This window comes from Camelina sativa, chromosome 6, assembly GCF_030686135.1.
Source record: "Camelina sativa cultivar CO46 ecotype springtype chromosome 6, ASM3068613v1".
Lineage (NCBI taxonomy): Eukaryota > Viridiplantae > Streptophyta > Magnoliopsida > Brassicales > Brassicaceae > Camelina > Camelina sativa.
The window spans coordinates 28029169-28044676 of record NC_141885.1 but is presented as its reverse complement, the minus strand read 5'-3'; the positions used below and the strand labels follow the sequence as shown (position 1 = coordinate 28044676).

Genomic DNA, 15508 nt, shown 5'->3' with positions numbered 1-15508 from the left:
AATTTAACACTTAAAAACCAAAACCAAAACAAAAACAAAAAAAAAAAAACTGAAAAAAAAGTTTAAAAAGCCGAAAAAACAAACGTTTTAAAAAGCTGAAGAAAAAATAACGCTAAAACGTTTAAAAAAATATTGGTACTTTCCAACAGTCGGGCCTTCAGAAAAGCCCACTACTGTGTGGATGCTTTGTAAGCAAAGTGGACTAACTTTTATTTATAGGAGTTATGGGTTAGTATCTGTTTATTATATTTCCGATTTGGGACTTGGTTAAATTTTTAAAACGTATTGGGCTTTTATTCGACAAAGAGGCTTATGGCGGCGATAAAGATATGGCGGCAGACTGTGTGGAATACGGTGGATGCTTTGTAACCGTTGAGCGAGATACAGTCTCCATTAAGTTCTAATTTTATCATAAAAATACACATTACAATTTACAATAAGGAGGCCCAAGTGAGAGAAGTGGGCCTAAGCGAGATACAGTCTCGACCTGGAACCTTCTAGCCTAGTAGGAAGGTTCGACGATCCTGCTCCTGCTGGGTAAGTTTTGTATGTAAGCAAACGGAAAAATAAATAGTTTTGGTCTAAGATTTGTGTGTTTCCGTTAAAACCCGTGATTATGCCGGAGACGACGAGTCACGACGCGATCTCACCAGTCACAGATCCGATCGATAATTTGCCTCTCCGGCAACTCAGATCGGAGATCGTTCCACCGGCTCCGACTCGATCTCAGTCTTCTATTGACTGGCTTCCCGACTTCGCTGGTTACTCATGGCTCGCTTACGGAGCATCCACTCTCCTCGTTATCTCTCATTTACCTTCTCCTCTCCGCGGCGACGATTCCACGACGGCACCATTTTTCCGTCAGATTCTAGAGGTTTCCGGCGATGTTTCGTCTCCAGTTACTTCCGTTTCTTGGTCTCCTGTAACGCCGTCTCTAGGCGAGCTCGCTGTTGGCTCTGGGAACTATATCTACCTCTTCGCGCTTGATTTCAATGGTAAGCCTCCATATAGAGATTTTTATTCTTCATTCTCTGGGGTTTAGTCTCTGTGCAAGTGGTCTGGTTTGTGATGCCATTGGTATATTTCTTCTACGACTTTAGTTTGGATATCTTAAATTTGTATGTCTTTACTCATATTCAGGTTCTTTTTGTTGGAGTCAGAATTCCATATTGGTGCAAGAAACAAAAGTTGAAGCGATTGAGTGGACAGGATCCGGGGATGGGATCATAGTTGGTGGAACTGATATCGTTCTGTGGAAGAGAAGGAACCAATCTTGGGAAATAGCTTGGAAGTTCTCGGGGGATCACCTTCAAGATCTGGTTTCCTCCACCTGGTCGTTTGAGGGTCCTTTTGCGACAGCAACTTCTTGGAGCAAATTTCCAGCTGAGTGTGACGAAGCAGGTCAAAGTGTTTTGGCCTATTATAGTGACGGAGTATCATATCATACATTCGAATTGCCTCATCCTCAGAGAATATCCATGATCCAATGGAGGCCGATGGCTGCAGAACAGTCTGCGATAGGTATAGGGAAATCATTGAGGAATGTGCTAATGACATGTTGCTTGGATGGGGCAGTAAGGTTATGGATTGAGGTAGATGGTGGAAAGACGAAAAAGGGCATGAAAGATGTATCTGATCATAAGAAATCATTTTGCGTGGCAGCTGTAATAGAGATAAATCACGTCTTCGATGGCTGTTTGGGCAGAGATATATTTCTTTTTTGGGGAACTCGTACAGGGGGTATATTGAAAACCATTGAAGGTACTAATCAATATTTTTCTATGGAAAAATATGATCATGAAATAGTTGGCAAATGTGAGTGGTTGGTAGGGTACGGCCCTGGAAATTTGGCTACTCTGTGGGCTGTCCATTGTCTTGATGACGTCTCTCCTATGAGGTTTCCCCGAGTAACATTGTGGGCGAGAGAAGAATCAAGTGAAATTGGTTCAGGATCACTCTCTCTAGCGAATGCTTCAGGTTCTTCTGATCGATTACCCCTGAAGAAAGTTTCTCTATTGAGAAATAACCTTCATGGCACACCACTTATCTGCTCGTCGATTTATTTATCTCCGCAGAATACTGTGTATTGGTCTTCCTTGCACACAATAAAATCACATGACTCAGAAGATCCATCCCCAAATAAATCCAGTTTATTGAAGTGCATTAATGGAAAAGTATTATATCTTGATGGTCATGGTGGGAAAATCCTACAGGTTGCCTTTGATCCTTTCATATGTGAGGCAGGATACACTGCTTCCCTGGATTCTAATGGTTTAATAATAATCTGGTCCTCTAGTGCTTATTTGAACCATGCTATTGACCATCCTATTTCAGTTTCCTCTTGGAAACCTTGTGGACGGCTACAGAACCTAAGATTAAAGTACACATGTTTATGCTGGGCATCTTCGTCATTGGAAGATGAGAGATTTCTGCTTGTGGGGCATGTAGAAGGGGTTGATTGCTTTAGTGTAAGGAATTGTGGGAAAGATGATGATGGTTATCTGACCCATTACATATGTACCATTCCGTTTGCAGTAAACAGCCCTTTGCAGAGTGGTCCGACCAGCATATTTGCAAGAAATCTATCTAATTCTTGTGGAAAGACATTCAAAAGTAACCGATTTTTGCTACTGAGTGTCTGGATGAAAGAGAAACGGGTTGATGCTCTGTCATGGAGTGTGACCTTGCATCATTTTGATGTAGCAGGAAGTACCTGCGATTGTCATTTTCATGATTTTGATAGTACTGGATTGGGAAAGTGGTTATTCAAAGATAATTTTGCTGGTAAGACGAATTGCATTGCTGTTAGATCATGCTCTTCAGAAATACCTGAATCTCACCGTGACGATGAAGTTACGAGTTTTGCTGTGGTCACAAGTGGTAGGGCTCTAGAGAATGACGTGAACAGTGAAATTCAAGGTTATACTATGGCAACTGGTCAAGCTGATGGCTCTTTAAAACTTTGGAGAAGTAATTTACAGGAAAGTTCAACACCTTCCCTTCCGTGGGAGCTTGTTGGCATGCTTACCATTGGCCAAAATCCTGTCAGTGCTATATCTCTGACTGATTCGGGACACAAGATAGCAGCCGTCTGTATAGAGAATCATTCAAAAGCTGTCCGCACAATTAGTATATGGGAGATTAGACACCTTGTAGATTCAGGGGTTTTCATACTAGAGCATACGTTACATTTTGATGCAGAGGTTGTTGCTGTAAGATGGTCAACTACGGGTAGTGATCAGCTATTGCTTGAAGTTTGCACAGAGAAGGAGTTGCGGGTGTATGGTATGGCTCGGCAACCCTGCAAAAGTACCAATTTAGCGGTCTCTGATTATTCTTCAGAGGCACAGATTTGGCAATGCTTCGCTGTTACTCGTACTTTTTCTGTTATACATGATTTATGGTGGGGATCCATAGCGAAGACTTGCCTTGTTCATAATGATTATATTAGTCTACATGGTCAATGGCTGGCTGTTGTTGATGAGAAGCGAAAGATCAATAACTATCCACACATATTTTCAGCCAATCTTCCCAACGTAGTATATGCTACCGAAGAAGGCAGAGACTCTGAATTGTTATCTGATTCTAGTACTAATGATATTAAAGAACCTGATACTGCATCTATTAGCAGAGGATGTATTCCTCAACTTTCAACTAGTAATGCAACTGATGACGGGCAAGTCAAAAGTATGTCGTTGATTGGGACCGCATATGGTTCAGATACTATTAATGACATTACAAGCATGGGACATATAGTGGAGAAGTTAGGAGGTGCCTTACCACTTAATCACCCTCAAGCCCTTCTTGTAGCTATACGTTCAGGTGAAATGTTGCAAATGTTTTCTGTTTCCCCCTTCTTCAATCAGTTCTGAAACTAAGCTGTTTAGCTTTTATTTAGCTTTCCTTTGTTATTTTTCCTTCGTGCAGGAGCATAACCTGTGTCATGCGGTTAATTTCACCTTAGCTAAAGATTGTTAACTCTGATGTGTTCAGGCAATTGGAAACGTGCAAGTGCAGCTCTAAGGCATCTTGCTGAATATATCAGTTCGAGTGATGCCTCCGAGAAGGGTGCTGTAAAGTCAGTTCTTTGTCCAGATGTCCTTTTGTCAATATATTATGAAGGGTCTCTCTCCAATGGCCCAAATCGTAAGGATTTCCAATGGGGTGGGACATCTGGTTCAGTGATACAGAATTCACAGTCTCAGTCAGGGTTGCAGTCATCTAGTTTCTTTAATATGGAATTTTATAGTCCCAACAGTAGTTACAGTTCACCTGCAACAGACTTGCAATTTAGTGGCTTCTGCGAGCAGCTGAAGAAGTTATCAGACGAAGGAAATATTTCCAGGATAGAAAAATTGCAATATTTTGCAATTGTTGACCTTCTTTGCGAAATAAGTAACCCACATTCTACATCTGTCTATGCAAGTCTTGATGAAGCTGGGAGAAGGTACAATAATTCTTCGATTTTCTTAATTTTAATTTACGAAGGACCAATTAAATATAGAGTATTCAAAGAATATATTCCATCAAGTATATTTGTTTTCTCCGTTTGCTGATTGGTATTCATGAAATTTTGTGTTCTTTCTGCTGTGTAGATTTTGGGTCTCACTTAGGTTTAAACAGCTGTTTTTGGCTAGAAGTTCTGGGGAAACATCATCTTTGGAAGAGTTGGATGTTGACTCTAGTATGATCGGATGGGCTTTTCACTCAGAGTCCAAAGAAAATTTATCTGGTTCTCTTTTACCTAATGAATCATCATGGCTACAAATGCGATCACTTGGTTTTGGCTTTTGGTATTCAAATGTAGCACAACTGCGTTTACGAGTAAGTTTGAAATTACAGACTAGCTATGCAAGTACCCCTGTATTGATACACCTTCTATTTATGCTTGCTTTTATTTCTTTGATAATTTTCTCTTTTGATACCAACAAACAGAGGGTAAAAGAAATAGATCTGCACCACTAATTTGATACTATTTCCTTTCTGTAGATGGAGAAACTGGCCCGACAGCAATACCTGAAGAAAAAGAATCCTAGAGATTGTGCTCTTCTCTATATAGCTTTAAATAGAGTTCAAGTTTTGGCTGGTCTTTTCAAATTAAGCAAAGATGAGAAAGATAAACCCTTGGTGGTTTTTCTTTCACGCAATTTTAAGGTATTTGGTACAAACCATATTCTTATTGGGATCATAGGTTCTTTTTCACCTTTTTTGTATGTACGACTTCTGGTATCTAGGATATCGTTGAGTGACATGTCTCCTAATTTGAGTGCATCTCTTTTTACAGGAGGAGAAAAATAAGGCAGCAGCCTTGAAAAATGCATATGTGCTGATGGGTAAACACCAACTGGAGCTGGCGATGGGTTTCTTTCTCCTTGGAGGTGAAGCTTCATCTGCAATAAATGTTTGTGTGAAAAATCTTCAGGACGAGCAGCTTGCTCTCGTAATTTGCCGGCTTGTAGATGGGCAAGGTGGGGCCCTGGAAAGTAATCTTATAAATAAATATATACTTCCATCTGCTGTTCAGAGAGGAGATTTTTGGCTATCAAGCATTCTTAAGGTGATTACGATTGTTTGCAAATATTGTTATCTTGTCAAATACCTTTCTTGCTTGGTGTTTACAAATTATGACTATGAAGCTGTCCCTGGTTTATACAGTGGGAATTAGGAGAGTACCACCAGTCAATTCTTGCTGTGGCTGGATGTTTAGGGAACCCTGTTTCTCGGAGCTCCACCGTTTCTTCAAATCACATCTCGTTTGTGGATCCTAGTATTGGCCTTTACTGCCTCATGTTGGCAACCAAAAATAGTGTGAAGAACGCACTGGGGGAAAAAAGTTCTTCAACTCTTAGTAGATGGGCAACCTTGATGGCTGCTACCGCCTTCAGCAGATGTGGGCTCCCGGTAAGTTATATAAGAAACTAGAACATGCTGTGTGCTTGTAAATGACATAGGATTTAGATTACTTCTTCCATAATTTACATGTTTCCACCAAAGCACCATGTTGAAAGCTAAGAAAAAATTTATAGGGAAGGGACTATCTTTTTTAACAAGTCATTTTAGCATCAAAATATTTTTCTTATCTGCATTTTAAAGATTTCATGGTGGAATATATCCTGTAGAATTTGATGTATTTATTGTTTCTGAGACGGAGTTTGGTTGTCCGTGCGGTCAAATTTGAATTTATCTTCTTTTGAAAATTGTTAGCTCGAGGCGTTAGAATGTCTTTCAACATCTGCCATTGGTCATGGTGGTACCCATCATCAGACTAGCGTTCCAAGTAACGGTCAGTTGCGTACACCAGAAGATGTTCTTGAGCATTCTGTTCCTCATTCGTCGAATTGGGTATCAAGCGGTATTTCATCTACTGTGGACACTCATTTTAAATTGGGTTTAGCGGTCCAGTTCCTCTCAAGGCTCTTACGGGAAGCAACTGCACCGTTAATGAATTCTGAAATTGTTTTGTGTGAGAAACTCTCACGATTTCAGCATAAGCTCCAAACAGCTTTGGAGCAATTTTACCAAAGATTTTCCCTGTCTTCATCTTACCTACGTGAAATGGTATGTGGTTTCCACTACTATTACTTGCACATCATATTAAACTTCTCGGTTAATCTAATTTGACAACGCAGAACTTTGATTGCCATGTGTAATCTAATTCTTTGTTTTCAATTGGCAGATTATTTTGTCAGCATACAACCGTGGGTTACTATCCATGGGACACAATATATTTCAGGAAAATAGTTCCTCAGGACTCTCACACGACAAGTCTCACACAGATGAAGATCTCATCCAATATTCAGCTTTACCTAAATTGATTCTAAAAGCGACTGAAGAGAAATCATTTGAATTAGCACGTATCATTGCTGCGTGCAGTGTCACTTGCTTACACTCAATGCCATGCTTTGAGGAAAACAAGGTGTCATCTGGTCCTGAACCAAAGTGGTCCAATGCTTTGCGATTTCACTTTCAGGGAATTCTGGAATCGTTCTCTAGTTTAAGAACATCTATAAGGCTGTGCTTGGGCTCCTCTGTGGTAGACCTGGAAACAAGACTCACAGTTGTTCTTGATTTAGTCGAATATTGCTCGAGACTTGCAATAGCTTGGGTTCTGGGAGATGTAAATTGTCTCTTTCGAATGGTTCAGCCCCTTACGATAGCATATTTTCATGGGCATATGTCTTATGAGGTTGACATGGAAAGCGTGAAGAGAGTATACCACCATGAAGCCTCTGTTAGTGTTCCAGATGCATCAGATGTAGAGGTTAATTTTAAGGTCAGCAGAGATGTTGGGAATAACGAAATTGGCTATCCGGTGTACTCAATTCCAGAAGATGAAAGACTTCTTGTAACACAAGCATGTTTCTGGAAGCATGTTTCAGACTTTGTGAAACATAAGCTGGTATCTGTTTCGATCAATGTAGATGGTGGTATCCCGAATAGTGGTTCCTCTGAAAATGTTGATGCTCAGGCATCGTTGGACTCCAGTGATGACATTGTAGGTGTAACAGAGAAGATAATGTCTGTTCTGGGAAAAACACTGATTAACACCCTTGATCAACTCTCTTCCTATCATGTCAAACAACTAGTATTGGTCTTGAAACAGAAAATAGAGAAGAGAATTCAGGTTCCTACCTTGTTATGGCTGCTCGAATGTGGGAAATCACAAGCAAATTTTCGTAATCGGGATATCCCAGATGCACGTATAGAGAATGAAGACAACGGCGACCTAGCTGTTACTGTGAGGTTCTGGAATCTTTGTGTTGATCCTCATTTACTGTACGAAGCTTTCTTGCTAGAAAATTTTGACATATCTGAGTGGTCAAAATCCAAACCATTGGAAGATTGGAGCGATATGTACATAGAAGTTACCAGGAAGAATGGGCTCGACATGCCATGCAATCAAGATGGTCGGAGTAGTAATGATGTGGCTTCTCTTGCAAGCCACGCTTCAAATTCTTCACAGAAAGCTGCAATAACTGCCAGTGAAAACTCTGCTTTCCAGAACCCCAAAGAAATCCATAAGAGGACCGGGGAGCTTATAGAGGTAATTCTCTTTCTTACACTAACTAACAAGTTACTGATATTGTTGAAACTTTCGTATCTTTTGTGATCGAGTATTCTTATCTTTCTAACAGGCCCTTTGTATCAATGCCATCAACCATCGGCAAGCTGCATTAGCTAGCAACCGCAAGGTCAGTTATTGTCATAGTTTGCCTTTAGCACTTGTTCTATCTCTACTTGCTTGTGAATTTCATAACTCGTTGTAACTTGCCATATGCTACGTACCGAAACTTTGACTATGCAAAGATGAGTCTGAATCCTGGAAAACCTCCGTTTATCTTTTTTCTGTATCCTGATTCCTGCATCAGCATCTTGAGATAAGGTTTCAGATGAAGTGTCTATCTGTTGTTATTTAGTTGTTGCAGTGTTTCTTATGTTTAGTGGTATTGTGGCATCAGACATAAACACATCCCTAAATGTGCATTCTGTGACATGCAGGGAATAATTTTCTTTAACCTAGAAGATGGTGGTTCCTGCACAAACCAGTCAGACTATATCTGGTCAAATGCTGACTGGCCACATAACGGTTGGGCTAACTCTGAGTCAACTCCAGTTCCAACATGTGTCTCACTTGGTGTTGGTCTTGGGGACAAGAAAGGAGCACACCTTGGGTTAGGCGGGGCCACTGTTGGAGTTGTTTCTCTTTCCAAGCGTGGGAAAAATCACAGAGTTCCGGGTTACACGGGCTTAGGAGTCTCCGGTCTAGGTTGGGAAACTCAAGAAGAATTTGAACACTTTGTTGATCCTCCTCCAACAGTTGAAACTGTTATTACGAGAGCATTCTCCAGTCACCCAACATTGCCTCTCTTCTTGGTTGGCTCGAGCAACACACACATTTACTTGTGGGAGGTATGGGCCTAAACACTTGCACCATCTGTTTTAGGAGTGAGGAGAAAATAATATGACATTTCCTATAACTTTTATGAGCGTCTATTGATTTGTGGACCCAATGTGATTCTTTCATGTACTCATTGTCTTAGGAGTGAAAAGTAATTGATATGACATTTCGTATTATATCCTTGTGGGTTTTATAATGCAACCATACATCTTGCAGTTTGGAAAAGACAGAGCCACTGCAACTTATGGTGTTCTGCCTGCTGCAAATGTTCCTCCACCATATGCTTTGGCGTCAATATCAGCGGTGCAATTCGGTCCATGCGGACACCGATTTGCTAGCGCTGCACTGGATGGAACTGTATGCACTTGGCAATCAGAAGTTGGAGGAAGAAGCAATATCCATCCTGTTGAGTCATCTCTTTGCTTCAATGGCCATGCATCGTACGTTTTTTGATCTTTAACTTCTTGCTCACTAATATGCTAAAAACTCAAGGTTGGAATTATTTCTCTCAATCATGAAAATTACCATTTCTTTTCTCTGTTTCATGTTCTTATGAGAACATTAGCTTCAGCTATGCCGTTTCTGTTATTATGATTGCAGAGATGTAGAATATATTAGTTCGAGTGGATCCATTGTTGCAGCTTCAGGATATAGCTCAAGTGGTGCAAACGTCGTTGTATGGGATACTCTAGCTCCGCCTTCAACCTCCCAGGCATCTATCAATTGTCATGAAGGTCTCTTCCAATAAAACAATGTGTAAACTGTGTTCACCATTAGCATCATTTTCCCATAATCATAACTCGTAACAATTTTGTTTGCTTTTTGTCCCTTTTCTTTCATGAAGGTGGTGCACGCTCTATCTCAGTATTCGATAATGACATTGGTAGTGGCTCAATTTCTCCTATGATTGTGACTGGTGGCAAAAACGGCGATGTTGGTTTGCACGATTTCCGGTATATTGCAACCGGAAAGATGAAGAAGCAAAGGAACCCTGACGGAAGATCTTCGACTGATGGAGATCAAAACAAGAATGGGATGCTTTGGTACATACCAAAGGCTCACTTAGGTGCACACCCTTAAACCCTATATTCACCTGATATTCTGATTAAAACTGAAAGTAGTTCTCGAACTTTCATTGACATTGATTCAAATTTTAGGGAGTGTGACGAAAATATCGACAATCCCTCACACAAGTCTGTTCTTGACGGGAAGCAAAGATGGAGAAGTTAAACTGTGGGATGCGAAAGCAGCAAAGTTGATACATCATTGGCCGAAACTACACGAAAGACACACTTTTCTGCAGCCAAACTCCAGAGGCTACGGTGCAATCATCCGGGTTAGTAACCAACCACCTAAAGCTTAATCCTTTCATCTTAGATTTGTTTTTTTAGTAAACTGAATTTAATACTATAAATTGGTCAGAGTTTGTATCATTATTCAAGTTTGCGTTTATGTTAAAAAATTTGGTGTAGGCTGGGGTGACTGACATACAAGTTTGTCCGAATGGATTTATAACGTGTGGTGGTGATGGCACGGTGAAGTTCGTCAGCCTCAGAGATTCCTATGACGATGGTAAATAAAAGTAACATTTTCCGGGAAAGTTTTACAGTCGAGAAAATGAGTTATAACTCTTCCTTCTTGTGATTTTTTTGTGATGTAATTGTGTTTTCTATATGGTTCATTTTTTTTTTGGTATATACATAACACGCGCATATATATTAAGGATTGTGAAGCAGTGGAATCTTGAGTTGACCTTAATCCAGATTCTTTAATTTATCTTTGACTTGACTTCAATACTTGGGAAAATATCATCTATTTTATCTTTGACTTTGTTGCATCGTATTTTGACCGGTTTGATCGGACTGATTCTAATTGAATTGGAATAATAAAGTGTGGTGCAACAGAACCGAATATACCTATCTCAAGATTTACATTGGTTAGCAGTCGAGACAGTTTAATAAGATGATTATGAAATCTTGGACTGCTAAGAACCTGGCACAATCGTATTACGTAGTGGAATCTTTATATTAAACTGCGCCATAATTTGTGCTGCAGACGAAATGATATGAATCATCAAATCTTTGATTAAACCCATTAGCAAGTAAAGTACTATTCCTAATAATGTTTAAGTTACAAGGTAAGGGTCCCTTTCACTAAATATTATTCTAACGACGTTAGTTGTGTATATTAGTAGTATATGGCCTTAATTATGACTGAATATGTTAGTGGGTGACACATATAAAGCATATTAGTATTAGAATAAAAAATGGGGTCAGTTTCGACGATTGTATGTTATATACAATAGATGATCAGTACTGCCATAGAGATATGCTATATTATACATCTCTAAATAGAGCATCGTATTAGAATACAACATATGATCTGTGTGTGGACACTGGTGAAACACAACACTTTTAAAAAAATCTCAAATTTTCTGGATTTATCGTTTTATCGTTTCCTTGCAAGAGAATCAGGTTTAAACAATTATATAAGAAAAAAAAATAGATACCAAAATCTTCTTTCCATATATGGATCACTTGGTAAAATTGTCTCATCAGGTATCATTCAACAGGTGAATAGTGGAGAGAGACGTCCGACAATGAACCATAATGACGACTTATGACTTGAAGAGACATTAATTTGCTTTCACCTAACGTTCAATTCCTAGGCGATGGCACTATTTACATCCTCTCTATCTAATTTTCAAATCTATATATTATTAAACCAAATTGACATGTAGAAAAAAATAAAAAGAACTTGAATTTATGATCGTCAAGTTTATTGATGGCAACTGAGACTACCTTAGAATTAAAACGTAGAAAGTAATCAAGGTCATAGAAAATCTGAATGACACTTTGGGTTAAAAAGATAATCGATAAGGTGAAATGAAATACACAAATCGTAAAATTAATTATTTGGCGTAATCTATTTTAGCGCGTGGCGCGTACAGTGAAAAGTTAAGAGTTCCCTCCCAATAAAAAGGTCTTATCCGTACAAAAATAGATCTTACTTTTTCAGGCCACGTGTAATTAATATCTAATCGAACGGCTGTCGTGTGAAATCTATGGGTAAATCTGTGGACTTGAAGACTCAATAACAATAGCACTATGGGTCCTCTCAAACGTTGTCGTTTAAGGGAAGATTGCGTGCTGAATGACACACAGGAGAGAAGAAAGAAAGAAAACAAAGAGTAAACTGCAAAAACAAAAAAAAGATTCAAAAGCTTTTTGTGCTAAATAATCGAAAGCAAACAAAAATTCTCTGACAATTCATTGAAAAAACAAAAAAGATCAGACCAAACTCTTATCTTCACGAGATTGATTTAACCAGTTTATGTGTTTCGTCCCTTTATTGATTTTGGTGTTACTCTTCTCTCCCCTTCTGGTTAGTTTTTATCTCTTTAATGAATTTCTGCAAAATTTATTGTTTGTTTCTCTCTGTGATTGATTCTTCGTCTTCAGTTGATAAATTATGATGTCACCAAAATCAGACAATTTGGATCACCAACCGCTGTTTTCGTGTCCGTGTTTCGATTCTTAGAGTCTCAGCCGGTTTGATCTGTGTGTTTTGTGTGTTTTTATCCTTCCTCTGTTTTATAATATAGTTGAAGTTTATGGGATTTGATTTCTATTGCAAAGTACGATGATTTGGTTGGTAAAAAAAAAAAAAAAAAATTGCTTAATTTGACAAATAGAATCTGGCTCTGATTTTGTTTGCTTGTAAAAAAAAAACAAATTTAGGAACTAATTCTTCATTTTACCTTAAAGCAAAACATCAGATTCTATTATTACTGGGGCAAATGAAAAAGGGAAAGCTTTTTTTTTTAGTGATGGATCGATCTTGTCGGCTATCAGAAAGAAAGATTCTTCCTTTAAGACTATTATTAGAATCAAACAAAACGGTTCATATGATATTTGCTATATCTGCCCTCATTTCTCTGACTGAATCACATTTGATCTTGAATTGAATTTGTTTCTCAGAGAGTTATGGTGAAATAATGGCAGCAGCTGAAGCTAGAGCAGTTTGGCAAAGAACTGTTAACCGTTGCTTTGTCCAAGAAGACGCTAAACGAGCTCCCAAGTTTACTTATTGTCAATCGTCTTCTTCCTCAACTGCTTCATCAACTAAGCAAGTCGAAGACTCTGGTTCTTCTTCTCGACCTTCTTCTCTTGAACCACAACATCATCAGTCATCTTGTGCAGGTTTCATGCCTCTTCATCGAAACCCCAATTTCCCTGATCTGTTACCTCACAGCACCGGGTTGTGGAGTCCTCACCATCCCTTTCAGGTGGTGAATAAGAAGCCATTAGAGGTTAACAACAATGAAGTCCTAACTGAGAAGAAGCCTGAATTGGAAGCTGGAGAGAAGAAACAAAGAAAGTCTTATAATTCCGAAAGCTTTCAAGAGTTTATAGAGTTGATGGAAACAAGGGAAAGTTTTGGCTATGATGAGTCCACTGAGAAAAAGCTAAATGAGCCAGCTTTTGATCCGAGCTCACCGTGGAATCCTCTCTCAAACGAGAAAGCTGGACCGTGGTGGCGAACCACGGATAAAGATGAATTAGCTTCCTTGGTTGCACAAAGATCACTAGACTACGTTGAGAATTGTGATCTTCCAACACCACAGAAGATGAAACGCTCTTATTATGGTAGTCCGCGTGATGGATTCAGGGATTACTCTGTCTCTAACCAACAAACCATCCACGAGCACGGGCCTAGCGGAGCAAACAGCTGCAAGAACAGAACCGATGCTTCGTCTGAGTCTGATTTAAGCAAATCAGAGCTACTAGAAGCGCTGAGGCATTCCCAAACACGAGCTAGGGAGGCGGAGAACATGGCTAAAGAAGCTTGTGCGGAGAAAGAACACTTGGTGAAGCTCTTGTTCAAGCAAGCATCAGAGCTTTTCGGGTATAAGCAATGGTTACAACTGCTTCAGCTTGAAGCACTTTACCTCCAAATAAAGAACAAGAAGGTTGAGAATAACAACAACAACAACAACAACAGCAAGAAGAGCAACGAGCCACAGGTTTCCATCCCATGGAGCAATTGCAAAGCAAGAAAAGGTGGGAGGAAGAGAAGAAGCAAAAGTGGTAAAACGAATGGAGCTAAGTATGCAGTTAGTTTAGCTTTGGGGATGAGTCTTGTTGGTGCTGGTTTGCTACTTGGATGGACTGTTGGATGGATGCAGATGCTATCGTTCTAATCAAAAGAGAAAGAGAAGATAAGAAAAGAGACCAGAGACAGAGAGACCTCGAAAGGTTTAATTGAGAAGAAATCTTTTCCAAGTGAATCGCTTTGATGGTCTTGAATTAGAGTTTTTAAAGGTTTGCTTCGAATGCAGCTTTTGGATTTGGTTAATGAGAATGTAAATTGTTGTAAGAATTTTGTTAATATTGTGCTTTTTTCCTCTATTTTTTTTTTCTTGAAAATCAGATGAAATTATCTTTCATGTAATGTAAGCAAGTATGTATCTTTCATGTAAAAATCTGCATATATTACTTTTTCTTAGCTATTTCTGATCTCTTTTTCATGTACAACTAGGTTTTAAATCCACGCGTGGGTTTATTTGATATATTTTGATGAAAATTATATATGATTGATTACGGCAATAAAATATTATCTTATAAAAAATTTTAAATTAGTATTAAGGAAAAAAATGAAATTTCAGATACAATTTTTAATATATAAAATCAGTTGTGTTATAAAATCAAATCTGATAAAAAAAATCATGAATTTAACTCGACGTCAGGAGAGGCGAATCAAACTGATGACCTCACATATCCTAAATCATTTATTTAACCACCAGAAAAACGAAACAATTTTATCATCATGAATTTAACTCGTTTTCATATTTAATTGATCGCTACCACCTATGTTTTAGTATTTTTATTCAATGTTGTCTTATTCTTCATATTCTTTCCTTTCATTTTCATTGTCAAATTTTATTAGTTATACTCTTTTTTTTCTTCTTCCTCGTCAATTTCTGCACATTCTTCCGTTGAAATTTTTTTTTTAGACTACCACACAACTTGTTAATCCATCAAACTCCAAGAACAAAATCATTTCTTTTCTCTTAAAAAATAAAAAAATAAAAATAAGGGTTGACAAAAAAATAAATAAAAAAATAAGATAAAAAAGAAAAAATTAATGAAAGAATATCAACTCATTTATAATCATACACAAAAAAATGTTTTACAGATCATAAGAAATAAAAAGCATAAAGCGTAGATAAATAAGATAATTTCTGTTTTACATCAATATTTATAATATTTTAAACTTTTAAAAGGTTTCGAAATACAAAATTTAAACCTTTTAAAAAGTTTCAATATTTATAATATTTTAAACTTTTAAAATTTAAAAAATTATAATATTTAAAAACTTTTTAAAGGCTAAAAACTTTAAAAGTTTCAATATTTATAATATTTAAACTTTTAAAATTTTTAAATATTAGGATATATTTTTTTGAAACTTTTTAAAGTTTTAACTTGATCAAATAAAAACTGGATCAGACCGAATAAAAGTTTAAACTTGGACGCATGATAAATCAAGTTTTACTGTTCATTCGTTATTGGAAGCATATTAATCTTATTTATACTGATTCTAATTATC

At 38.0% G+C, this 15508-nt stretch overlaps 2 protein-coding genes across 5 annotated transcripts; both read left to right on the top strand.

Annotated features, from left to right (window-relative positions):
• The first annotated feature begins 532 nt into the window (after positions 1 to 532).
• LOC104793635 (uncharacterized) lies at positions 533 to 10673 on the top strand. Of its 4 annotated transcripts, none has more exons than XM_010520030.3 (16): positions 533 to 995; positions 1141 to 3822; positions 3994 to 4447; positions 4596 to 4824; positions 4990 to 5154; positions 5285 to 5557; positions 5656 to 5901; positions 6205 to 6558; positions 6677 to 8044; positions 8136 to 8192; positions 8500 to 8910; positions 9116 to 9339; positions 9500 to 9633; positions 9744 to 9965; positions 10057 to 10235; positions 10372 to 10673. In XM_010520030.3, exons 1-16 carry the CDS (start codon positions 617 to 619, stop codon positions 10477 to 10479), a joined length of 7485 nt encoding a protein of 2494 aa, XP_010518332.2. In that variant the 5' UTR covers positions 533 to 616; the 3' UTR covers positions 10480 to 10673. The 4 variants fall into 4 exon arrangements, with proteins under 4 accessions (XP_010518332.2, XP_010518334.2, XP_010518333.2 ...); XM_010520031.2 differs by having other exon boundaries at positions 536 to 995; positions 1161 to 3822; XM_087455300.1 differs by lacking the exon at positions 533 to 995 and having other exon boundaries at positions 3683 to 3822; positions 3928 to 4447.
• Positions 10674 to 12001: 1328 nt separating this feature from the next.
• LOC104793634 (uncharacterized) lies at positions 12002 to 14411 on the top strand. The gene is made up of 2 exons (XM_010520029.3): positions 12002 to 12283; positions 12880 to 14411. The coding sequence occupies exon 2, from the start codon at positions 12897 to 12899 to the stop codon at positions 14100 to 14102; it is 1206 nt and encodes a 401-aa protein (XP_010518331.1). The 5' UTR covers positions 12002 to 12283; positions 12880 to 12896; the 3' UTR covers positions 14103 to 14411.
• The last annotated feature ends 1097 nt before the right edge of the window (positions 14412 to 15508 follow it).